The 24,473-nt window shown below is 45.0% G+C and overlaps 3 protein-coding genes across 3 annotated transcripts in view; 2 read left to right on the top strand and 1 right to left on the bottom strand.

The window, feature by feature from the left end:
• Positions 1–99: 99 nt before the first annotated feature.
• On the top strand, positions 100–2,020 carry mnx1 (motor neuron and pancreas homeobox 1). Its single transcript, XM_067252109.1, has 3 exons — positions 100–586; positions 1,253–1,413; positions 1,613–2,020. Exons 1-3 carry the CDS (start codon positions 100–102, stop codon positions 1,895–1,897), a joined length of 933 nt encoding a protein of 310 aa, XP_067108210.1. The 3' UTR covers positions 1,898–2,020.
• Positions 2,021–4,576: 2,556 nt separating this feature from the next.
• nom1 (nucleolar protein with MIF4G domain 1) lies at positions 4,577–10,557 on the bottom strand. The gene is made up of 11 exons (XM_067251672.1): positions 9,379–10,557; positions 9,158–9,270; positions 8,839–9,034; positions 7,939–8,262; positions 7,681–7,791; positions 7,130–7,300; positions 6,820–6,941; positions 6,466–6,598; positions 5,675–5,806; positions 5,336–5,445; positions 4,577–5,137 (listed from the first exon to the last, which is right to left on the bottom strand). The coding sequence occupies exons 1-11, from the start codon at positions 10,330–10,332 to the stop codon at positions 4,960–4,962; spliced, it is 2,544 nt and encodes an 847-aa protein (XP_067107773.1). The 5' UTR covers positions 10,333–10,557; the 3' UTR covers positions 4,577–4,959.
• A 187-nt stretch (positions 10,558–10,744) lies between these two features.
• Positions 10,745–24,473, top strand: part of lmbr1 (limb development membrane protein 1) — a 32,123-nt gene continuing 18,394 nt past the window's right edge. Inside the window, exons 1-8 of the mRNA XM_067251639.1 lie at positions 10,745–10,845; positions 13,231–13,303; positions 14,128–14,167; positions 15,004–15,143; positions 15,522–15,625; positions 23,234–23,360; positions 23,593–23,661; positions 23,826–23,890. Coding sequence (XP_067107740.1) covers positions 10,783–10,845; positions 13,231–13,303; positions 14,128–14,167; positions 15,004–15,143; positions 15,522–15,625; positions 23,234–23,360; positions 23,593–23,661; positions 23,826–23,890 — 681 coding nt within the window. The 5' untranslated portion in view covers positions 10,745–10,782. The remainder of the gene's footprint in view (positions 10,846–13,230; positions 13,304–14,127; positions 14,168–15,003; positions 15,144–15,521; positions 15,626–23,233; positions 23,361–23,592; positions 23,662–23,825; positions 23,891–24,473) is intronic.

Here is a 24,473-nt window from a genome sequence, read left to right as displayed (position 1 = left end):
AACCTAGATCATAACTTTGAGCGGTGGAACAGTATCACTTCGACATCGTCTGTACGCGACTGATAAACGTCTGAAAACGACGAGGACATATAGGGCCAAATGGAGAAATCTAAAAACTTTCGCATTGACGCGCTTCTAGCTGTTGATCCACCTAAAGTACAAACATCTCCTCTTGCTCTTGTGACTTCTTTATCGTCTTCTTCCATATCCTCGTCCGGTAGTGTACCAGCTTCCGAACTAAACGCCAGTGCCGACTCTTTACGCACAGAGACGCCGTCTCCACCGAGGATTTCCTCTTGTGGCTTTATCCCTAAACCGGGCTTCTTAAACAGTCCACATAGCATGGTTGGATTACATCCTCAGAGCAGCGCGGGGATCTCCCCACAGGCTCTCTACGGCCACCCCATGTACACCTACTCGGCGGCCGCCCTTGGTCAGCACCCTGCCTTGTCCTACTCCTACCCACATGGATCCCATCACCATCACCCTGATTCCCTCAAACTTACGGCAGGGACGTTTCAGCTGGACCACTGGTTGCGGGTTTCCACTGCAGGCATGATGCTTCCGAAAATGCCCGATTTTAATTGTGAGTAAATAATCTTAGGCTTGTTAGAAGGGCAACAATTACGTTTGGGTTGGGTATTTTTTCGTGTGTTTTTTTCGTGCACCGATGATTTTGCTGCATAATGTATTGTTCCGACTTTCAGCCATTTGGCAGACAAAAAAGATGTTTCAGACTAGCCAAAGATGAGAAGTAGAGCGATAGTTTTTCTGAGGGGAACTAAAATGAACAGATAATGGACAGTGGGAAACTGACGGAAGAGTGTGAAACCCACAGCCGACACACTATTTGCTCACCAGATACTGCCTTTTTGTTTCTGTTCGTTTTAACAGATTCGTTCAAAATGAGGTGGCAAATAGCTAAGCCCGTTACATTTATTCAAAAATACGTTGTAGGGGTTTAGTTGATGGCAATTAAACTCAACAAGCATAGTGTTCGGATGTCATGTCTTCACATCTCTACATTGACAAAAAAATGTGTACCTCCAATAAAACGCTTGTAGCCTAACTGTTCTGAATGTAATTTTAAATGTAGACAACATTAGATAGTTTGGATATCTCAGCCAAATCAAGTGTATGTTGATATTTGGCATGTTTTACAGGCTATTTCCGTACAGTCAGCCTTCTATAATCTTTCCATAGCAGACAAAACTGCTGTTTCAGCCAACATTATTTCTGATTTGTTTTTCAGCTCAGGCGCAGTCCAACTTACTTGGAAAGTGTAGAAGACCAAGAACTGCATTCACAAGCCAGCAGCTGTTAGAACTGGAGCACCAATTCAAATTGAATAAGTATCTGTCGCGACCGAAGCGCTTTGAGGTGGCAACATCCTTGATGTTGACAGAGACACAGGTAAGAATGCTTAAATCTAGCCGATATTCAGACTATTTTATTAGCAAACAATTGATCATCACAGTATGCCACTAGTGTAACCCACAATAGGTCAGTGTCACTGGATGCCCATTAAGCAAGACAGAAAGCTACGCATTTGCTGTAGCCCATAACAAGTGCTTTTACCTGCTATTTCCTTAGAACGTGTTTTTATTTTCAGGTGAAAATTTGGTTCCAGAACAGACGGATGAAATGGAAGCGGAGTAAGAAGGCCAAAGAGCAAGCGGCGCAAGAAGCCGAGAAACAGAAAAGCACGAAAAATGGTCAGGAGAAATCTGACGGACTAGAACAAACGGATTATCATAAAACAGAATCTGTCAAAGGTGGTAGAATACGAGACTTTAGGGACAGCGATGACGACGAAGGTGATAACTTCTACAACTCGTCAGATTGTTCGTCAGAAGACGAACGAAACCACACCAGTGATATAAGTCCTCAACCTTGAGACTGCTGAAAGGCATTGGCCACCTGCCATTATTGCAGCTCCTTTAAAAAGTGACTGGGAAGTTTCAGAAATCTGCAGCTGCATGTAAAGATAAGACATCAAGCACGGCAATCATCTACCTGGAATAATGACCATAATGTGTAAAAAAAAAAAAATACTGACTGGGCGATGCCTGACCGATATTCAGGGATTTGAGCCATGTGCTAACTGTGCAGATTGCAGAATGAATGGCCCAAACAAGCAATACAAGGAGCAGATTTAGGTTTAGTGTTATTGAATACCGCGCTGTCTGTAACGTTGCATGTATTATGTGCAAATTCTATGTTTCACCCATTCGGCTCAGGATAGGCCTATACTCCAATATTGCGTTGTCCACTGTGGGATTTTTAAAATTATTTTCCATTCATATGATGGCCAAAAGAAAATTCCGACCCTGCAGACTAATATTTGGTATTTTGGTATTGCCACTGCATTAAAATATTTGTTTATTTGGTGTTTGGTGTAACTGTAATTGTGTCAAACCATTTAAGTGCAGAAAATGTTACGTGTTTATTTTTGTATATTTATAAAAAGGGTTATAACAATGCATGCTAAATTATTGTTTAGCGTCTATGTCGGTGCAGACTATTAAATAAATTCGTTTTATATTAAATGCAATTGCTTTGTGTTTTTAACACTGTTTGCGGTCGTGAATTAAATGAATTGTTGCCTATTCTACATGCCTCCTCCATTCATGGGGCTACCATACAATGCTGATTTAGTGTGGTTGTTTATTTATAGTGTGTTATAAGCTGTGAGTGACTTGAATGCATTGAAGACCGTGTTGTCCCCACCCGTCTGACAGGTCGGGCCATGGGAATTGTTGTTAATAGCTCTGTCGAATCTGTGCAAACGTGCAGCGAGGGCAAACACAAGTCCGACTCAGTCGCTGGAAACATTTCACACCAAACTAGCAATGGGCTCGTATTAATAAACTTCTAGATCAGGTCATCAATCACCGCGCCTGTCTTATATACAAACATTATTTTCACCGGATTGAAAACATCCGATTTCTATGTGACTGTTGAATGGGCACATTCCTTAATTAAATAGCTACAATAACCTGATTTTTTTGTAGGTTAAAGCAATCTCTTTTTTTTTTTTTTTTACATCTGCTTGAATCAGTCATATTTGTTGCACTTTAGGCCATTAAATCGTCTAGTCAGACTACCTGGTCAAAAATAAATGTGGGCCTATAAACAACTTCAAAGCCATTCTGAAAAGTGTTCTAAAATGCTGTCGTAACAAAACCCTATTATTACACAGAAAAATAGAAATTCAAAGTAGTCTGCTTTCCTACTGCACAACATATGTTGCTCCTGATCGAATGACAAGTTACTCAAAGGTGAAGACACAAAGAGATATACCTGCTTTTTCAGCTAAACAAAATAAAAATCCCAGTGAGAGAACTCCTTGATGGATAAACACCTGGGATCCAATACCTTTTGCCATTAAATGACTTGTCATTTGACAAGTCATTTATACCTCTATGCCATCAGTTCAAATGCCACACATTTGTAGTACACCATTACAGGGTCATTGTTGGTTCATCACACACCTACCTGGGTTAGTACTCTGTAGCACCTGCATACAATAGCCTATGTACTGTGGCTCTGTAGAGCCACTATCTTCATCTCAGATTTAGCCTTGTCTCAGAAATTCAACAGCCCAAACAGAATGACAGTACTTAATAAAGATTGAATGGGATGATGGGGTGGTGTGGAAAACGAGTGAAATGGTGTTCAAATAAATTACCCCTTTGAATAGCATTTCCTGGGTATTTTACAGTATGTTTATGTGTCATGTTTATTTTAGCTACACAGTCTCTGAGGATCATTGCTGTTTTGGATTCTTAGCTGAAGAGTAAAGTCATCTGTCTTGTTATGGCTGCAGAATGTTGGGACTTAGGCTCCCATAATGTGAAAATTATCATCTGGATAAGGATGCATACATGTGCATAGGATAGGTGGGGGATGACGACCAAACTTGCATCCCTGTGATACATTTCCTAATCCATGAGCAAAACGATGGATGGAAGAGGGTAGTTTCCTTCCAATGACCTCAGTGACCGTGTCTTGCCCTCCGGCTACACCATCCTTCAGTATGGTCTTCAGCAGGCCATGCTAATAGCTAATAGCGCTAATTATTAGTAGCAGGCATCAAATGTAACAGAGTGACTCTGCTATGTAGTGCATGTGGTTGGACAAGGGTGCCACCGGGCCAGGGAACCACAAGAATAGCCTGGAAACCAAACACTGGAGCGCTCACTCTGTTGTGCTAACACTGTGAAGGGATAGAAGGATACGTTGATGATGTGTTGGCCTAATCTGTTGGTTGACACTAAAAAGATACATTACCATTAGTCCAGATAGGTTAGTAGATATAGAATTCAAGAGGGATTGGTAATGTTTTTAGTCACTTAACAGAAAAGGGGATATAGATTTAGTAAGGTTTGAAAAGCATTCACTGTTTTATCGTGAGAATGTGCATTACTAAAACTGCTTGTGTTGCAAGATACTGACAGACACTGCCCCCTAAAGGACTGTGTCCAATGTGTCACAAAATGTGCAGCTGCTATTGCCTGCAACTTGAGGTGAATAGCTTCAATATTTTCCTTTATCAAAAAATGAACAACTGACTCTTAAAAGGATGGCGGAAGTTTATAAATGCCATTTCCAAAATCATAATAAATTTGTTCAAAAAGGTATTAATATAATTCTACTACCATTGGCAAATGATAAAACAGAGTTCAACTCAACTTTCAGATGAAGATGCATGAACAGATATGCATACACAGCAATTACTGTACTAATCGATTGCAGTACAGAATTGTATACTCATATCTGACTGACACCTTCTATCATGGTATTAGTGGATAAGAATACAACAACCATCCAGTGTCAATGTTATCTTATTCAGTCCACACCTCTTTAAATGTATTCATGTCCTCAAGCCCTCTCGTTCTTTGTAGTTTCCTTCTTACAGGCCTCATTTGTTCCCGTGGAGCTCCCTGTGTGTGTGTTTTACAGTTTAAGTTTGGCCTCTCTGGCCTCCATGGCCTTAGTGGCGACCCGGGCTCTCTCGGACAGCAGCGCTGCTTGTTCAGCTGGGCTCTGTGACGGGGCGTTCTTCAGGAGGAAGTGGCTGATGAAAAGCTTCAAGCCCTCCCTCAGCATTCCAAGCTTGGGAATTCCCGAAATCCTGGTGGACGGAAAACAATGAGGGACATTGATAACCAGACCTTTGCCTGGTGGTCCTCTCTCTGAGGTGTGTGTTTTTAACAGGTTTTATTTTCACAAAGGAGTGAGATACTCTTTTCTACTGGACTAAAATATTGTTTGGCCAAAATAATTCTTCATTTCATATGCTTAGCTAGACGTATTGATGCGTGACACTCACCGTCCAAATATGCTCTCGAGAACTTCCGGCTCAGTTTCTTTGAGGAGTTTAGTCAGCACCTGACGCAAGAAACGGACCTTTGGTTTGTCCAGCTCCCCAAATTCTATCACCTTCAAGGAAGGAATAAGACGGTCAGTTGGTAGAACCTGGTACATACGATGCTAATGTAAGGGGTTCCATTTTGCCTGGTGCCACTCATCGTGAAAATGTATGCGATAACTGAGTAAGTCAATTTAAATACAAACCGAGTACATGTTCAATATTACAAGTATCCTCATCATTCCTATAATAGGGTGGGCTGTGGTTATAAATTCACTTTATTCAGTCAGAGAAGTGCACCTTGAGTATGGAGAGGGAGAGGCACTTCTTCTGCAGGAAGTGTGTGACCAGCTGAACCAGGTTGCTGAATGTGCTGCTGTGTAGGCTGTCGAGGTCTTTGAACTTGTCCCAGAGGCTGAACTGGAAGGTCATCTGGGGGGAGAACGTTTCAAGAAGATCAGAGAAGACACTCTAATTAGCAAACAATAGACACTTTGTTATAATTCGACTGATTTATCCAAAAGACCAGTTAATTATATATTTTCTAAACTATTCCCCCCCAAAACCACAAGGTACAATCAACAACATTCATTTTTTGGATTTGTTTTTAGAACAAGTGACCTTCAACAGATCAAAATCATCACAGTCCAATTAGCTTGTGAAAAACCAACGTCCCCTTGGGCTGTGGTCAAAGCTCTTAGATGGACAATGGTTATCAGTGTCAGATAGCAGGCCTGTGACCTACTGGGAAGTTGAGAAGGAGGAAATGAGATGTCACCTGCCACCATTGTTTGGTTTCACGGCTTAGGACAAACACTATCTGAGGAGAGGTGCTAGTCTCCTCCTGGTTCCCACACTGCTGAGGTGAATGATGGGTCATAGCCAGATGACATAGAATGAAGATTATACAAATCAAGTAGTTTGTTCATGTTATTTTTTGTATATGTATGTATAATATTATTCCCCATATTAAACCTTTTCAAAATATCTATTTTTATGAATGATTTAATTATCATTAACTAAAGCAATGGGAACTGGAATCTTGTAGAATAGATTAGTATAATAAATCAAATCAAATTTGTAGTGCCTACCTGGAACCGTCTGTCGTGTGTGCAGAACTTCTCCCCCAGCACAACGTAAAAGGCATTGAAGGTCTTCTCCTGCAGACAGCAGTCCATCAGCACATGGACTATCTCTCTCTCCTGCTGACCCTTCAGACCCATTCTGCATACAGAGAACAACACAATAACAACACAACATTTATTTAAAATCAATGAACGGCCATATTATACTTCATAAAACACACAGATATACAAGTGAAAGTGAGCTACAGATAAGCTAGTAAAGCAGTGTGTGCTAAACAAACGTCCGTTAAAATGGATTTGATTGCTTGACAGGGGTTTGGAGAAATGAGTAGTCTATAAACGTAGGATTACCGCACCCACCTCAACAGTTTCTCAAAGGCATCCATGTAGTCCTCGCTGGTCATGATCACACAGAAGATGTTCCTCCTGATCTCTGTGTTCATTCTCTGTTTGCGGGCTTGATCCAAAACCTTGGCGCTGAACTGGGGAGGCAAGACCAGAACCCCTAAAAAGGTTATTCTTTGTCCATCGCGAGAGCAGAAACATATTCCACACAAGCTTTGGCCAAGTAAGGCCAATTGAGACATCCTCAAATATACAGATGTAGCAAAAGCATGCAGTAGATTCAAATTATTGTCAAATATTTCAAGTAGGGTTTCATGTATTGTACCTTTCCCTCTGCAGTGGGCTGTTTGGGGTCCTGGCTGTCCCGGGCCCCTATCATGGGGGCTCCAGTCCAGCACGAGCCCACGATCCACCAGCGGCCAACCTTGTCTGCTGCCAGGAGGTTCTCCAGGGAGACCCTCAGCTTCACGTCAGTGCCCCCCACACTCTGATGGATCTGGGTGGGAACGTTCACCAGGAATTAGTCGTCAACAGGAAATGGTCTAAACATTGAGAACTTTTGATAGGTGAACCCCAACCATGAAGAGGATCTACTTTGAACACGGGGTCATTTTTTAATCAATTCATTTGCCGAGACGCAGAGATACGTTGCAAGTTTGATGCACGTTTCAAATAGCTGTAACTTTAGTTGCGAGAACTGTAGGTGACATTCCAGCGCCTCCTGGTGGGAGATCTACAAGCTACAGTATGAGGACCCAAGCCAAGTCACTGGAAAAAAAAGGTATTTCTATTCAAATATAACCGCTTTTCCACTACATGGCACCGGCAATACTAGACTCGACTTATTGATTGGCAGCTTGGAGGACAATCACCTACCAGAGTCTTCTGCAGCTTCCTTAGTCTCTCTACAGGCTCTGGGTCATAGCCTGGAATCTTCCGCATGTTGTTGTTCTTCAGAGCCAGCATGGTCTCCAACATGAAACGCACCTGAGGAGAAAAGTCACGAGACAGCTAGACAAGTAAATCAAGGATTTCTTTCAACTAATTGTGAATAGTTTCGACTTAGATATGAGATAACAACAACAACAACATCGACATGGTGTGAATGATGGCGAAGAGAGAGAGGTACCCCACCCTGGTTTGATCCTGGAACTTTGTCCCCACGTCACTGGCCTTGCGCTGGGCCTCGGTGATGAGCTCCTTGAGAGCCGTGGCGTCATCCTTGCGCAGGGAAAATCCCACGTTCCTCAGCACAAACAGCATCAGCTCGATGTCCTTCTCCGTGAAGGACTCCCCCAGCAGCTTGAGGACGTCGAAGATGAGCATGGCGTGGACCACCTGGAAGTTGTAGAGGTGTGCCACGATGGCAACCAGGTTGGCAGACTCCTTGCCCTCGCTTGGGGTCTTGTACATTTCGTCAAACTTCCTCACTACCGTTTCCAGAAAATGAGCTCCAATCTGGAAAGAAATCATAGCAAATATCACTGGTCAGGTCATTCATTGTAAAATAGAGAATACTAGTACTATCTAATTAGCAAAAACACAGTAAAAAGTCCTTTGTGTTGATAGTCAATTATATGTATCTGTGTGTGGTCATTTACACAAGGTAAAGTCAACATGGAACAGAGCTAGATTAACATCCAAGTCAAGCATGCAGAGGTGTGAAATGTCACTTTCTCATGAATCAAAGAGGCTATTAGCTTACAAAGAACTTTGGTGGGAAAACACACATATCACGTAGGCCTAAAACAAATAAGCCCTAATCAAATCAGGGGCTAATGAGGATTCCCAGGTTAATGGTTACACACACACACATACAGACACACCTGTTGATACAAAGCCCCTTTTCTCCGGTCTGTACTCTTATCAAACGAGCAGACAGTAAGTGGGGTGAACTACAGGTCACCACGAAAGCATGAGCTTGCGCACATCTGTTCCAAACAAACCTGTATGAGTCATGTCTGTGACCTACTCTCAAAGGAATCTCTTTCAGATCTGAGGCCGTTTGGGGAGTCACGTGCTGACGAGGCCTACCTCCAGTCCCACGGTGTGATGCAGAACACTGACGAGCAGGACATGCTCCATGACGAGCCGGTCGGGGAGCAGGGCTGGGCTGGTGCAGGCTGCCAGAAGCACCTCCGTCAAGGTGTCGTTCATGTCCTTCCTACTGGAGCTCATGTACAGCTCCTCCAGCTGGCTGCAAATGGACGCCATGTTGGCTTCACTGAGCCTGGCAGCCACGGAGAGGAAGTCTGGTTAATGACGGATTCATTAGAGCTACAAATACATCAATCGGCAAAGATTTGAAATGGGATTTTGAGATACATTTAGTCATATGAGATAAAGCCAATACCTGTTCACCAGTCCTTTAACATTCCTCTTCAGTCGTTGAAGTTCAACTTTACGCTTTTCATCTCCCGAGTCTCTCAGGTGAGGTGGCACATATTTCCCTGCCAGAGAGGCAGTCTACAAATTTCAGGGGGAACAAAGGGTTGTGATAGTGTGAATACCTAGTTTTAGAGTAGGACTAGACAATGTAATTAATAATAATAATAATTCTCCATGTCAACTTACATTTTCGTCTTTTGGTCCTGGTGCTTTTACTTCACTGCCTGATTCCCCTTCCTCCTCTCTTTCCTCCTCAGCATCTGAGCCAGAATTCTCGTGCATTCCATCATCCTCCACCTCCATCTTATCATCCTTTTCTTCCTCTTCCTCCTCTAATGCATCTTCTTGTTCATCCTCAGCCTCCTCATCAATGATATCAAGGTCCTCGTCACTTTCTTGTTCACTGTTTTCACTGTCAGAATCATCTCCCTTGTCTTCTTCCTCACCAGACATTTCAGAGTCGCTGCCATTCAGCTTCTCAAAGTTGTCTTTGGCCTTGTCCATGTCATCATCGCTGTCATACATCCCAGTTGCTGACGACCCTGCATCCAGCACACCTAGGATGTAATCAAGTCCATCAGCTGTGAACGACTGGGGCAGACTCTTTTTGTTTTTCCTCTTGTTGAAGCCAAGAAATTTTTCTAACTTTTTAATTTCTCTGTCCTCAACTACATTTGCCTCCAAAAGAGCCTTTTTTCTAGATTCTTGTAGCTTGTTCTTCTTTTTTCCTTTCTTAGAGGCTGGGTTACGCTGAGGTTTCGTTTTAGCAGGGTCTTGCTTCTTTACTGTGTCTTCAACCTGAGGCTTGGGTTTCTGAGCCGGAGATTCTTTTGTTGCTTTCTCTGTTGCCTTCTTCTTTAGCTGTGGTTTGTTAGATGGGGTTGTGATGTCTTCATTGTCCGATTTCAGGTGCTTGTAGCCTTCATAGTGATTTTTAATCTTTGTCTTTTTCAACTTTCGCTTTTCTTTGCGCAGTTCTTTTCGACTTTTCTTCTTCACAAACCTTACCCCACGAGTATCTTCAGTGTCATCACATCCGCCACTTTTACTTTGAACAAATTCGTCGACTAATTCCATGTACTTCAGTAATTTACCTGTGTCTTTCTTTCCCCTTTTCTTCAATTTCCCTTTAGGTTTCATATTTGCAAAACAAATATGCAATGAAAATATATGATCTATCAGTTTTTAGCAAGTTTGGTTACGTGACTGGTTGACTAAATGCTTCTCTTGGTGTCTAAGATGTCTCGGTATATGAAACCTAAACTAGCAAAACAACATTTAAACAAAACTACAGAACATTTAGATACAATCTATAGTTATATTATGTAGTTTGTCTAGATTGTTATCAGGATGAGCTCCTGCACACATGCATATCCATGTAGGCTGCCATTGCTCATTTGTTGTTGATAGATGACCCCGAAATATATACGATGTTCTTCCGGGGCAGCAATGTCGCATGATGATGATGTATTTTGTTTTGGGGCGTGTCGTTAGAGGGGGAAAGACCTGTCAGTGCTGAGCTTTTCGAGCGGTCACGGTAGCTGGCGAAGCTGTAGATTGGCAATAGTTTTTGCATTTGCAATATGAAGAATGGAAGAAGACGATGTTAGTATCAGAGAACAGAATTTTCACAGCCAAGTTAGAGAATACATCGTAAGTCAATTTATTTATTTGCTTGCAGCTGCTTGTGTGGCCTCAAAAAGTCAAATCGGACGGCTTTCTCACAGGTGAATCGTTAAGTTAGCTAGTCCGTAGCTAGCTAGCTTTGTAGCGATACTTAGATTAGCATTCAGAATGTAACGTTAGCTCAAAATATGTAGCTAGCTATATAATATGCAAAATTGCTATTTTACATAAATTAAGCAGTCTGCATGCATTTGCATTATTTATGTTGCCAATCCATTCGCTTGTTGGCTTATAAATTCGTAAACGTATAGCTACTTACTTAGCACCACTAGTTTAGTTACATCGTCAATAGTGTAGTAGAAGACCAGCAAGCTATCAAATTGATCTCAATTAGATAGTCCGGCACAGTATCACATCGCACATTCTTCCTATCCCGAAACACGATCCCATTGCTTTACGAATCAAATCAACATCCGTATCGTTATATTAGCTTGATTACTTTTTGCACTGGCATCATATCTTCTGGTCTGCGTCTTTTACATGGTCAATTACTGTACATTGGGATCCCGTTCTAAATGAGTTTGACATGTTTTCATGTGTTAGTTCTGAGTTCTAAACAAAAATGACCCCATCCTCTATAGTGTACTCAGCTTTGACCATCCTCTTTCAGTGTACATGCCAACTTAGTTTCACGTTATGAGGGTAAACATTCTACTTAGGTTGATTTGTTGGAGTTAAGGCAGAGGGTTCACTAGATTAAACATGTGCTATTGTGTCTGTGAACAAGTCGTAAGTTATGCAATATGTTCTGTAAAATGAGTGAAGAATCTCTGGTGAAGGACATCCATTAATACTGTCACCCTGCATTGTGACAGTTCAGATATCATCAAGGTGTCAAATGCTTGCAGGGGTGCCTGCCCTGCACTCACTTAAAACGAGTCTGCCCTCTGCTAAGTCTGGCCATGGAGACTCTTCTCATACAAACTACACAGGGTGTAGACTAGGTGTTGGTAACCCAACACCAGCAATCCAAGGTCCGTACTGTTTCATGTAAGTAAAGGTTGGTCATAGCACTGCATAACTGCCTAGTTCGCTAGCCATGTCACTTATCAATCTTCTCTTACGTAAACCTGAGTGTGGTGACACTCAAAACACGGCCCTTCAAAGCTGCTTCAGGCGTGAGATAAAACAGAAGAGAAGCGGCAGATATGCAATTGACGGTTGTGAATTTGAGTGATAAGCTAAGCCAAGCTCTGCTGCAGATGATCTGCTGTACTCTTATCTACCCCTAGACTGGTGTCTCTTTAGGGCCAGTGCTAGTTTGTTCACTCCAACAACTCTAGACCTGTCCCACTCTGTGGACTTGAGAAGTTGCTGATCTGCTTCGTGTTTAGAGACATCTCAAATATGGTCTAGACAAGTCCAGTATTATATCAGTAGGCTATGCTTTTTGCATTGAAAGCTGAGGTCCTAATTTGATCAATGATTGAGTCTTTAAAAGTAGTCCTAACACTTGACATTCACTCACTCCTGCTATGTTAGCTGTTCAGGCCTTTCTTGTGTATTCCTATTATTTATGCTGAGTCAAGAGTTCTGTATTTGTCGCCTTTTTGTCATACAAAAAAAAAAGAATGAGAAGAATGATCTAACCTTTCTGCCGTGGTGTAAGCACAGGCCCTATTCCTGTCAGCGGGAAGGCATCCTGCCAGTCCAGGGTCTGGCTGAGTCATCACAGTGTTGTGTAATGTGGAGAAGGTGATGAGATCTGCTGAAACACTGACGAGTCAGGGAACATTAGACCTGTGTGTGTAGGTGTGTGTGGGGGGATAAGATATTTCTGTCAAAGCTGGACTGCGTGAGCTGTGAGCCAGCAGTGTTAGCTGTCACAGAAAGTTGGTATGCATGTAGCTTGATGATGCTTTAGTAGAGGAAATGTATTCCATTTTGAGAAACGATACATTTAAGACAGTACTTTCTCAGGCCTTCAAAACAAGACAAGGTGTCATTGAAAACGGACAGACTGACATTTCAACAAATTATTCCTCCCTGTGGAAGCTATGTAGTTAGCTAGCTGAGCCTGATAGTCTATAATGAGGGCAAGAGGTGTGTGTAACCTGATCAAGGTTACATGCATGGTGGTGGTACCATTAATCCACCATGTCAGTCCGATGGAAGAAAAAAAACTAAATGTACAGCCAAGGTTACATGACTAATGTCCTGACTGTATATTGCACTGTTAGGGCATTGGGAATATAGACATCACAATATTAGGTTACATGGTTTGCATTACTTAAGCTAAATGGTTGATTTCAAGCCCATTTGCTGTGGTATGGTATGAAGCTTGCAGCAATGCTGCGTAAACTGTGTTGATCGTCTCATTGTCAATATATATAAACCTGTTTTTCTTTTCAGATTTGTTTCCTAATATTTGCAGTGCTCTACATAGTGTCCTACTGCATCATAACCAGGTACAAAAGAAAAACAGGTACGTTTGTGTTTCAAACCTCACTGGCCTACTTTACTGAAAACCCAAAAGAATTGCAATAAAGGAAAAGTCTACTTTCTGCATGCCTTGTTTTGTCCCAGCAAACATTGAGGGCAGGTCTTTCATGTTTGTGTACACTAGCATGGACTGTGTGTAACTAGTCTTACAGACCAGCGTGTGATGAGCCACACCCTACCTGCAGTTCCTAGGAGTTATGTTTTTTTTTTACTGTAAACAAGTCGGGGGCTGATTCAGGCAGGATACCGGTACTCCGAGGGGCACTGCGCCAGTTCTCAATACCAATACCACATGAAGCACATCTTGATCCTCACCAACGTCGACAGGGACGTCTATTTAAGACCAGGAACTCTCATGGTCTGACGTTGCCGCTATGTAAGTGCGTAGCTTCTGTGCATACGTTCCTTTGTTCCCCCACCGCTCCTGGTCCTGTCCTCGGTTCTGTCTTTGCTGGTCTGTCAGGGGAATGACGGATATCGGAGCTCTGCCGCTGATTTCGAGACGGAAGTCTCAGCCGGGTTCTCGGGCAGAGAAGCAGAACCGCCAAGATGATGTGTCTGTGTACAGTGAAATCATGTCAAATACGACCTCAGTCTCCTGACTGACCCTTATACTATTGGTAAAATATCATGAGACAGTGTGCTATCCCTGGTAAGACTTTCATTCAGCCCTGTAGCCTAATTTTGAGAAAGGATGTGTGAACTACAAAATACGTGATTTGTAGTTCCATAAGTGTCCTAGCTTGGATGTAACTGTCAATTCTGTTCTATTTTATTTCCTGTGACAAAATGTTTTATTTTCTTCAGATGACCAGGAGGACGAAGATGCTGTCGTCAACAGAATATCGTAAGTGATGTCAACTAGCTTGATTGGTAAAGTGGTAAATGTTCCAGGTTCCTATAGCTCAGCACAGGGCATTGTAACCTTTGTTAGCTTTTTCTCTAGTTTTTGTACCTATTAAATAATTTGTCCTTTTTGACCCCAGCCAAATTAAGTAATAGGTTCCATTTAAAATTAATTTCTTTCTTTAGTGAAATGATGAATGTTTTGAAAATTCAGCAGTAACTAAAGAATAGAACAGATGGTGTACTCCTTTGTGCCCAATCTGGCAACCTCCAGTATCTGAATCACCTGGCAACCTCCAGATGCATAGGCTGTAGGACTGTTGCTCTGGGTGGGGGTGGGCAGGGGGTGGAGTGGCTTGAAGTGATCCATCTGCCACCCCCAGCACTAGCATTTAAGTGGCCTGTGACGCAAAATAACTTAATTCCTTCTTGAGGATTCTGCTTATTATTTGTATTCTGTCATGCCAGACAAAGAATCTGTTAATGTGATTTAAGGACTAATCCTACACTAATTCCCAGATGACAGTTATGCCCAACCATTAATAACAGGGTGTAATTAAAACATTAGCTTTTCCAGTATGTGTTGCTCCATTGTAAACTCGTTTTTTTGATTGCACTGATAACCAAATCTTCATGTGTAGTATTTTAACAAAACTGGGATTTCACCTAAAAGCAGTGCTTTTACCCTAACATTGCCTTTTCTGTGTGTCTGTCGGTCTGTGTGTGCCTACTTTGGTGTTTGTCTCCCATGTCTCACTGTGTTGTGTCCGTCGTATGGCCTGTTTGTGTGTGTGTGTGTGTGTGTGTGTGTGCACCTGCGTCCGGCTCCTGCCACAGACTCTACCTGTGCACATTCACCCTGGCCGTGTCGGGGGGGGCGGTCTTCCTCCTGCCTTTCTCTATCATTAGTAACGAGATCCTGCTGTCCTTCCCCAAAAACTACTACATTCAGTGGCTCAATGGGTCGCTCATTCATGGTCAGTATGTCACATCATTTGTCCTTTAGTAGTACTTCTTTTCTTTTTGTTTCTTGCATCTTGATTAAATACGAGTAGTCTTGTATATATGTTGCATCTCAAAGCACATATTCTCTCTCACTAGCACACCAATGCGATTGTACTGTAGATAGTGCCAGTATAGAATACCTGCTCATTCAGCCACAAAGGGGCGCCAGAGTCCATAGGTTCCTGCTAGTGGCTGGAAAAACAGACTGGCATGAACTCTGTTGATAATCCTTATTAACGGAGCTCATCCTCTAATCAAACACATCCATTTTAACACCTAGGCAGGATTTGAAAAGTTCTCTGATGATGAAAGAGCTTCTTATTGATTGCTGATTGATGGTTTGGTTGCAGGCCTGTGGAACCTGGTGTCTCTGTCCTCCAATCTCTGCCTCTTCGTCCTGATGCCCTTCGCTTATTTCTTCCTGGAGTCGGAAGGGTTTGCTGGCTCCAAAAAGGTACAGTGGACATAACTCCTCACCTGCTATCTTGTTACATGTTCACTGTTAAACGCTGTAGCTCAGTGCAGATGATTGTCAGCAGACTCACTCTTATACATTTGTTGTGTGTTTGTGAACTCCCACAGGTGTACATTTGGTGTGCTGCAAAGCTCTGTCTGTCCTTGTGTCCTGACACTGTCTGTGTGCATGAGGGTGGGGTGGGTGGGCTTGTATGCGCTGCCTGTGTGTCTTCCTGTGTGTGTGTGGGGGGGGGGGGGGTCTGTCCACGCAGGCAGGCTGCGTACGCGTCGGCCCCTTCCGTGCGTGTGTGAGGTTGTCCTCCGCCATCCAGCAGCAGGTGCCTGCTCCCCTGGCCTCTGTCTGCCTCGGCCACCGCAGGGCTGTCTCGTTAACCCGGCGAGAGGTCTGGTCTACGGCCAGCGCCACATCCTGACAAGCCTGGCCAATAAGGCGCAGACCGCCCGCCAACGCTTCAACGCCGCTGCATCGTCCATCAGTGATTTAGGGGCCTGATCTCCGCCCCCTCCACCGCCTTCACCCCTCCGTCACCCGCCCCCCACCCCCCCCTCGCACACACACACACACATACACACACACACACACACATACACACACACACACACACACACATACACACACACACACACATACACACACACACACACACACATACACACACACACACACATACACACACACACCCCTCCCCGGGCCCCCCTCTAAAATAAAACTTCAAAAGGACAGGCTAATAATCGAGTTGTAAGGCTCAGCGCACTTCCTTGTTTAATTGATGACCCCAAAAAGAGGGGCCGGGGCCCGTGTTCCAGAGAAGTCCATAAACGTGGAGCAACACGACAGCACAATAGAGCAGGGGGGGCGAGAGAGTGAGAGAGAGAGAAAGAAAGGGGAGGTGAGGGGGGCGTGAGATTTACTTTTAATACGCCTCTATCCTGTGTCACAGTTTGAAGCCTCTCTCTGGTTTATGTCCCTCCTGGCAAACGGACGTAAAAATTTGTCTGTACTGTAGTTTACGGCCTGATTTTTACATCCATCCCCGGCCCTTGCTAATTTGTTTCGGTTGGATTTCTTTTAATAAAGGGCAGGCCCCGATCGGTAGGAAGTGGAACACAGGTCCTCTGTCACTTTTTTATGCTTTGGTACTCTTCTGGTTTCGAAAGGGGCTGTTTCTTGCTACTGATCATCCATAAATTTTGCTCAAAGGAAGTACTGTTTAATGTTAGCTACACATTCAGGTATATTATCTGTGTGTGTGTGTGTGAGAAAGGGTGAGGGCCGCGGTCTAGTTTGACAGAAAAAAGACCCCCTTAAGCCCCCACACTCAACAGAGGGGCTGACAGCAAGACGAATGCGAGCGCTCGACGTAGGAAGTTTTTATAATGTGATATGAGCCCCTCTGTCCAATAAGAGCATTTGGAGCGCAATCTCATGGGGTTTTATGTGGTCGTGGCCATGTTATGGCACCGCAAGTTCCTTTGACCGCGGAAATGAAGAGCTTGATGAATTTAACGGATAACCGTGAGAGTCAGGTTTTTCATGTGGCTTGCTTTACTGTTTTGACGAGGTAGTAAAGGACTCGGACAGAATCAAGATTGAAATGTCGTTGTTGTTTTCAGGGGGACGGAGGGATGTTAGCAGTTCAGCTCCTCAGAAGCTTCCGGGTTCCTGTGTGATTAATAGTGTAACAAATTGTCCAAATTGCGGATGGATCGGAGTGACTTACAACCCAAACGTTGGGTGTTATGATCTAGCTTTATTTGCTGGCATAAAATGTCTCCCAACACTAAGTCTTCCCATTAATAGACCCTCTCTCCCTCTCTCTCTCACTCCCGTCATTGCTGAGACGACAAATAGCGAAATGAATGCGAAAACACTTTAAATTCATTGCCGAAGAAATGGCTGAGTTTTTAAATGTCATCTTATAGTTCAGCTCTCTGGCTCCTGGTCTTGCTCCAGATGCACATTTGTAGTGCATCATGGGTGCCAGCCATTTGGTGCTGCTACCTAACACTAAGCATCCTGACCGTTAGGAAATAGCATTTTATGACATCAAATAGACTTTTGGGGTTTGGTAATGTCGTACTCAGGGAAATCATGGACCCGTGGATGGCATTATTAGAGTGCCATCCGTGTTTTGTGACCATCATGGCCTTCCTGATCTGGGAGAGACTGGCCTTGTTCATGTGGACTATCCCCCTCCTCACCCCAGCATGGTGCTCCCAGAGGGCCCCACTAACTGGATTCAACCCAATGCAGTAGGAACTTAGGAACAGAAAGATTGGGCAGCTTTGTTTAGTTTTTCCAAGGGGTTCTGATGCAGCAAGTGAAAACAAGGCCTGTAGGAATCCTGTATTACCATAATGGCTCTTGACGGAACCGATCTTGAAACTGTACGACAGACATAGGCCCCTCCCCAACTAGGGGTTCAGTTTTGTTGGGGAGGCGTGTGTGTTTTGTGTGTGTGTGTGTGTGTGTGTGGGGGGGGGGGGGGTTGTAATTAGCATCGTCCAGGACTTCACCAGCCCACCATACTGAAATGATCCGATCGTCCGATCTCCCTTTTTTTGTCTAACAGAAAAGAGACTGACCCCGAAGCCTGACCCACCAACGGGCCGGCAGTTTTCATCCGCTAGTTAAAGAAACCACTCATCAATCTAACCTTCCCAAGCCCTGAACCTCTGCCGCCACAGAGCACTGTGTGTTTATTGTAGGGGGAAGGGGGGCTGGGGGTGTCAAAGCTGAGTAAACCGTGCGGTGTTACTAAGATACTCTCTTTGTCGGGGAGCCCTACAATAGGGGCCTGGATATTTATTTCAAATCTTCCCCCCAGCGCATGCAGACATTTTTCCCAGGCCTTCTTGCAGGCAGTCCCTGGCCGCAGAATATAAAGTGGTGTTTACATACCTTCCTTTAAGGTCACAATGTCCCCTCCTAAAGCCGGGCCCCGTTGCAATGTTTGTTGCCATGGCTACATATTAGTTTTAAAGGAGAATCTTTTCGTCTATTGTGTATTATTTGTTTCTTTTTTGCGTGCGCATCTCGTGATTATTTTTTGTTTTATGGATCTTTGAAACATAACAGTCAATTTCGTTTCGGGGGGAAAAGTATTAGATGTTTTTTGTTTGTTTCTAAATATTTTTTTTATTACTATTTTTGTGGTTTTTACCTTGGTGGTGCTTTTGTCAATACATTCTCTCAATATCTGATTGAAGTGATGGAATGACATGAAAAAGAAAACTGTGTAAAAATACAAATACATGTATTGACTTGACTTACAGAACTCAGTACACAGACTACTCTTGGAGTTGCACGTCACCTTTGCTTTGACATAACCCAGGTGACTGTCATTTATTCTTTGTGGACTTATCAGCCTGACACCTACCCATAATTATAACAAGCTGTCGTCACTGGAGTTGGAATACAGCTTTGGCAAACATCAAAAAGTACTGAAGCGACTTCCTCCTTCAGGGCTAATCTACTGAACATGCTAGTCCGAAAGGGCTCCGCCTAATTTCAAAGGCTTCCCATGTAAACCAAAAGAAAGGCCAACATTGGGGAAGTAAGATTATTTTTTACGGCATTGGTCCCCCCCCCCCCCAGTACAACAAGTCTGTCCCCTTTGTGTGTGTGCAAAGGTTTTTTTCCTCTGCCCATACGACGTGAGGCGAATCGTTTCCCATACGCCCGTGTCATTGAAGTCTTATTAAAGGGAGTCTTTAGAAGTTTATTCTGCAGCTTTTAACAGGGGAGGGGGGTGTCTCGCTCTCTCTGGCGACTCCTTCTCTGCTTTCTGTCTCTAACACGGTCGGTGTGGCCGGTGGGCCAGTGGGCCAGAGGGCGGAGGAGGGGGTGGAGGGGTGGGCTACAGGAGGGCTGGAGACCCTAATAAGCTTTCTGGGCATCTGGTGTATCCTTAGCGAGAAGGGAAGGGACTGGATCGGAGTGTAAGGGACCACCCCTCTATTACACACACACACACACACACACACAGCCCTGTCAGATTGTAGGAAGGATGAGCCGTGGGCTGATCTCTGCCACCGCCTCCTGACCTGTAGCAGATTTATGGTGGTCGCTAGGAAAGCTGCTCTCTGCTTCTCTCATCCCATTTCTGTCTCTCAAATGCCCCCGTTCCCCCTCCTCTCTCCCACTTTCTCTCATTCTCTCTCTTTCTGTTGCTGTCTTGGTTGCTCTCCACATCTCCCATCCCTGTCAAAGACTGTATTCTCTCTCACTGTATATATTTAGTTAACCCTCCCGCCCCACCCTCTTCTCTCTTCAAACTCTCTCCTGTACTGTGCTCTGCCCTTCCTCTCTTTCAGTGTCTCCGGCACTCATCGCTCTCCCTCTTTTTGCACCCCACCCTCCCACATCTCCTCTCCTGTTAACAGAATATCGTTCAGAGCAGCTTTCTGTCTGAAGTGAGAACATCACCAGGGGACAGCCAGCTGAGGGGGATGCAGACAGCTCTGTTGTGGGTTTTCTTGCCTGGGTTGTGGGGGGAGGAGGGGGCAGATTGACATTAAGCTAATGACGTGGTGACATTGGGTGCTGGGGTGATGACGGGTGTTTTGTGTGTTTGTCCAGTTCTGTTGTTGTGTTATTAGCATGTGCGTTTGAGCCCCTGTGTCGTGTATTTGTGGGCATTCGGACGCCGTTTTGTGCCGCTGTGTGCGCGACCTATTCCTGTGGCCTCAATGTCTCAAAACGACACGTTTCTTGGAAGCGCGGGCTGGTGCTCTGATGCAGCATGCTAGCCCCTCGGTATGAGGATCGGGGGTGGAGGGGGTGCTGAATATTTCAGAGCTGCTATATATAGGGCCGCACACATTTAGAATAGAAAGAATAGACACTTCCAGAGGGGCGCTCTGGATACCACAGCTCAGGTTCAGATCCACTCACTCTGCCCTCCGTTCATCTCTCTCTCTCTCTTTGTCTCTCTCTCTTTGTCTCTCTCCTTCCCGTCTCTTTCTCTCCTCTCTCTCCCGTTTTGAACCAGGGAAAGAGTCTCTCCTTTTCTTTTTGTCATTGAGGATGTCTCTATCCGTCTATTTTTAAAACGGTGGTTTGTTGTCTATCCAGTTGATGACCCAGCAACTTAGATATCTCTATTTCCACACTGTCATCAGGAGAAGAAGAGATCATCTTCAGTCTTTCTATCTTTTCTTTCTTTCTATTCTTGAAATCCATGCTGATGGAGAATTCATTGATTTGCTGTCCAGTATGTGAAGAATGAAACCTCTGTTTAGCTAGCCTCTGTCTGGCGCTATGACCTGTCTTCCCTGAGAAGTGGAGATCATGGCAGGGGAGGTGACAGTCATTGCCTTCGCCCCCAAATGATCTGACTGGCTAAAGATTGATACATTATTGAAGAGCTATAGAAATAGCTTCCTTCAAGGAAATACACCTTCAGCATGGCGACGGCCACCACTTAAGGTGGGCTGGGTGGACGCGATACCAGGGCGCTCTCCTCAGCTGTGCCTCCTTAAGAGAGAGTCTGGGAGGCAGCGCTCGTCCCAGAAAGCCTCCCTCTCGCCTCTCACCCCCTCGCTCACCTCCAGGGAGCAAGATGGGCTAAGATGATGACTGCGACTGCATTTCACCTCCAATCCCCCTCTCTGTGTCCCAGCGCTGTTCTGCTCTCTCTCTCTCCCTCCCTCCCTCCCTCTCTCTCTCCCTCCCTCTCTCTCTCTCTCTCTCTCTCTCTCTCTCTCTCTCTCTCTCTCTCTCTCTCTCTCTCTCTCTCTCGCTCTCTGTCTCGCTCTCTGTCTCACACACACACACTCTCTCTCTTCTCTCCCATCCTTTTCTCGCTGTGACCCTGTCTCCGGCATTGATACCTGATTCTGTTCTGATGTGACATGCTAGACTGCAGTATCATCAGTGTGTGTGTGTGTGTGTGCGCGTGCGTGAGTGTGAGTCCTCTCAAGTATAGAAAGCTAAGGAACTGTAACTTGTGAAGACATTTTCTTTCTTCCTCAAGTGCTACTTCTAGGGGGGGTTAGAATTAGATTGAGGGTTGGGTTAAGGAGTTTGGGATAGTTTTTTGGTCAGGTTTAGGTGCCAGGGTTAAGGTTCAGGTTAGACCTTTGGGTTAAGGCTTAAGGTTCAGGTTAGAGAAAACAGGATTTTGAATGGGACTGACTTGTGAATTCAGGAATAGACATACAAGCATGTGTGTGGTAAAGGGTTAACAGCATCATATCAGACCCATGCCTTTTTGCAGATATTTTGGTATCCAGCAAAATGGACTATTTGTCGAGAGGCCAGTGTGAGGTATGTGAAGTTAAAGTGCTGTAGTACTCTGGATGGCCACAGAGAGGCACTCCAGACCCTAACAGCCACTCTGGTGTGCTAGAAAATTCTACCCTCAGGCTCCTCTTAATGCTAAAAGGCTGAGAGAGAGAGAAAAGGAGAGAAAGTGACAGACTGATAAGGATAGAGAGGGTGGGGGGAAAAGAGGGAGAGATAATGGGGAAGGAGAGAGGAAGAGCGAGGGGGGAGCGAGAGAGATAGACGACGGGAGCGCAAAGAGATGGAGAACAATCGTCTTCCAACCTAACCTCTGAAGGGAGGTAGCAGAAGAGAGCAGGCTCAACAGACCTCCGCTTCACAAGGACCGGGAAGTCACAAACTAGGATGACGACGAACACCGACCGCCACAGCATTCACAGGGCCCAGCGATTCAACAGACGCAGTCCCACATCAAAGAGAGCCGTGAGCCAACACTGGCCAGCGTCCCCGTCCCCCCCAGCCACTCTGTTAGCCCGCGCATCAGCAGCTACTTAGCAACAAATTGATCACATGTACCCCAACCCCCCCTACACGCACCCCCACTAACCTGCCAGCCCTCGTCACCCCCTACCCACTGTGTGAAGTGTGTGTGAAGGCTATGATCTCTGGATCCCCAGTGCTAGACAGGGGCTGGGGGTGTAGGGGGGGGGGTGTAGGGGGGGGGGGGGGCTGTGTGAACAGGTAGGGGAGGCTTTATTAAGCACTCAGCGGTTTGTGACCCGGAAAACCCAAATTACCCTGCGAGGCCCTTCTGCTCAGGGGACGGGACGCGGCCGGCGTTAAGAGGGTGAAGTAATCGGACCCAGATGCCTGGTCTGCTCTTGATCGCAGACAGTAGCTGCCTGGAGAGCCCTCATGCACACACACACACACACAGACACTTCTGTTAGGATTAAGGCTACTTTACAGACCTCAAAGTATACTTCTCAAATGCTCCTCAACAAGGATCACCTGGGGTTGTTTAAGTATGACAGCTGCCTAGGAGTGAGTGGAGCTGACGTTGTTTAATATGAGGAGGCTAGATTAGAGAGGTGGTTTTATGGAGAACTTAGCGATAGCTTTTAGCCTCCTCTGAACTATATTTCAGTCGACACGATCACGATTCATGTGCCTGTATTGTAACTGTGACAAGGAGGAACGGCTGAGGTGGTCTGTCTGTTGGCGGAGTCGACTCTCACTTGTGATCATGTGCGTTCGACTTGAAAACATGACAGTGACAGCCCTACCTGTTTCTCTCTTTACCTGCGTGTGTGCGTGCGTGTGTGCGTGCGTGTGTGTGTGTGTGCGTGCTCCCAGGGTATCAGGGCGAGGGTCCTGGAGACCTTTGTGATGCTCTTCCTGCTGGGCCTTCTCATCCTGGGGATCGTCTGGGTGGCGTCCGCCCTCATCGACAACGACGCGGCCAGCATGGAGTCGCTCTACGGTAAGGTTGCGCGAGACAACCCGGAGCCCAGCACCAGCTACACTTACGATGGTGTGTGTGAGAGCTTCTGTACACGTTCCCGACTTGGACAGTGTTGAGTGATAGGCTGTCTCTCTCTCTTTGTCACATCCCTCCATCTCTTTCTTTTGGTCTCCCCGCCTTCTTTCTTTCTCTCTCTCTCTGTCTCTCCCTCTTTCTCTCTCCCACTCTTTCGTTCTCCTCTCATCCTCAGATCTATGGGAGTTCTACCTGCCGTATCTCTACTCCTGTATTTCCTTGATGGGAGGCCTTCTTTTGCTCAGTAAGTATCCGGGTTGCATCGCGCCCCCTTGAATCGGGGACTCCGCGTATCTCTCCCCCATGTCATCGTCAGGAAACGGCCGCTCGTATCGATTCCATGACAGCTGATGGGATGTGTCGTGCTCGCAAGTCACCCGCTCTGTGTGTGTTTGTGTGTCGTTCCAGTGTGCACACCTGTGGGTCTCTCCAGGATGTTCACGGTCATGGGCCAGTTACTGGTCAAACCCACGGTGAGTCATCAGTAGGACCACGTCTGTTGACCTACCGGTTACCTTGCCTGGACGCGCTAGGTTACTAGTTAGTTGACTAGTGCTAGGTTTATTAACTTACTGGGTAATTGACTAGTACAAGGCATATTAGCATACTGGTTAATGTACTGGTTTTATCTAATAAATGTTTGGACTGGTGCACTTCAAGTCCGATGTGGTTTCTGACCACGTAATGCCTTCGCACCAATGAAATACAAAACTTAAACTAACTTGGACAGACAGTGTTGCATTTTCACATTGCCTTCATTCATGTAGCAGATGGTTTTATACAGAGTGAAGTAGACAGAGTGCATATCGTGGGTGCAGCAGATAATTAATGACTAGAAGTGCATAGCACTACCAAGAATAGTTGAAAAACTTGAGAATTAGCTTTGTTCCCTCCCATCTCTGATGTCTGCCTGTCTCTTGACGACACACACACACGGAGAACTACAAATACGTCATCGGCTCATCCTCACATCTGCCATCTCTCCGATCCCACTTTGAGACTAATTATAACCCATTTAATTTCTCTCTCTGTCTCCCTTGCTCTCTCTTCTCCCCC

Source organism: Osmerus mordax, chromosome 15, assembly GCF_038355195.1.
Source record: "Osmerus mordax isolate fOsmMor3 chromosome 15, fOsmMor3.pri, whole genome shotgun sequence".
Lineage (NCBI taxonomy): Eukaryota > Metazoa > Chordata > Actinopteri > Osmeriformes > Osmeridae > Osmerus > Osmerus mordax.
This window is presented reverse-complemented; position numbering and strand designations above follow the sequence as displayed.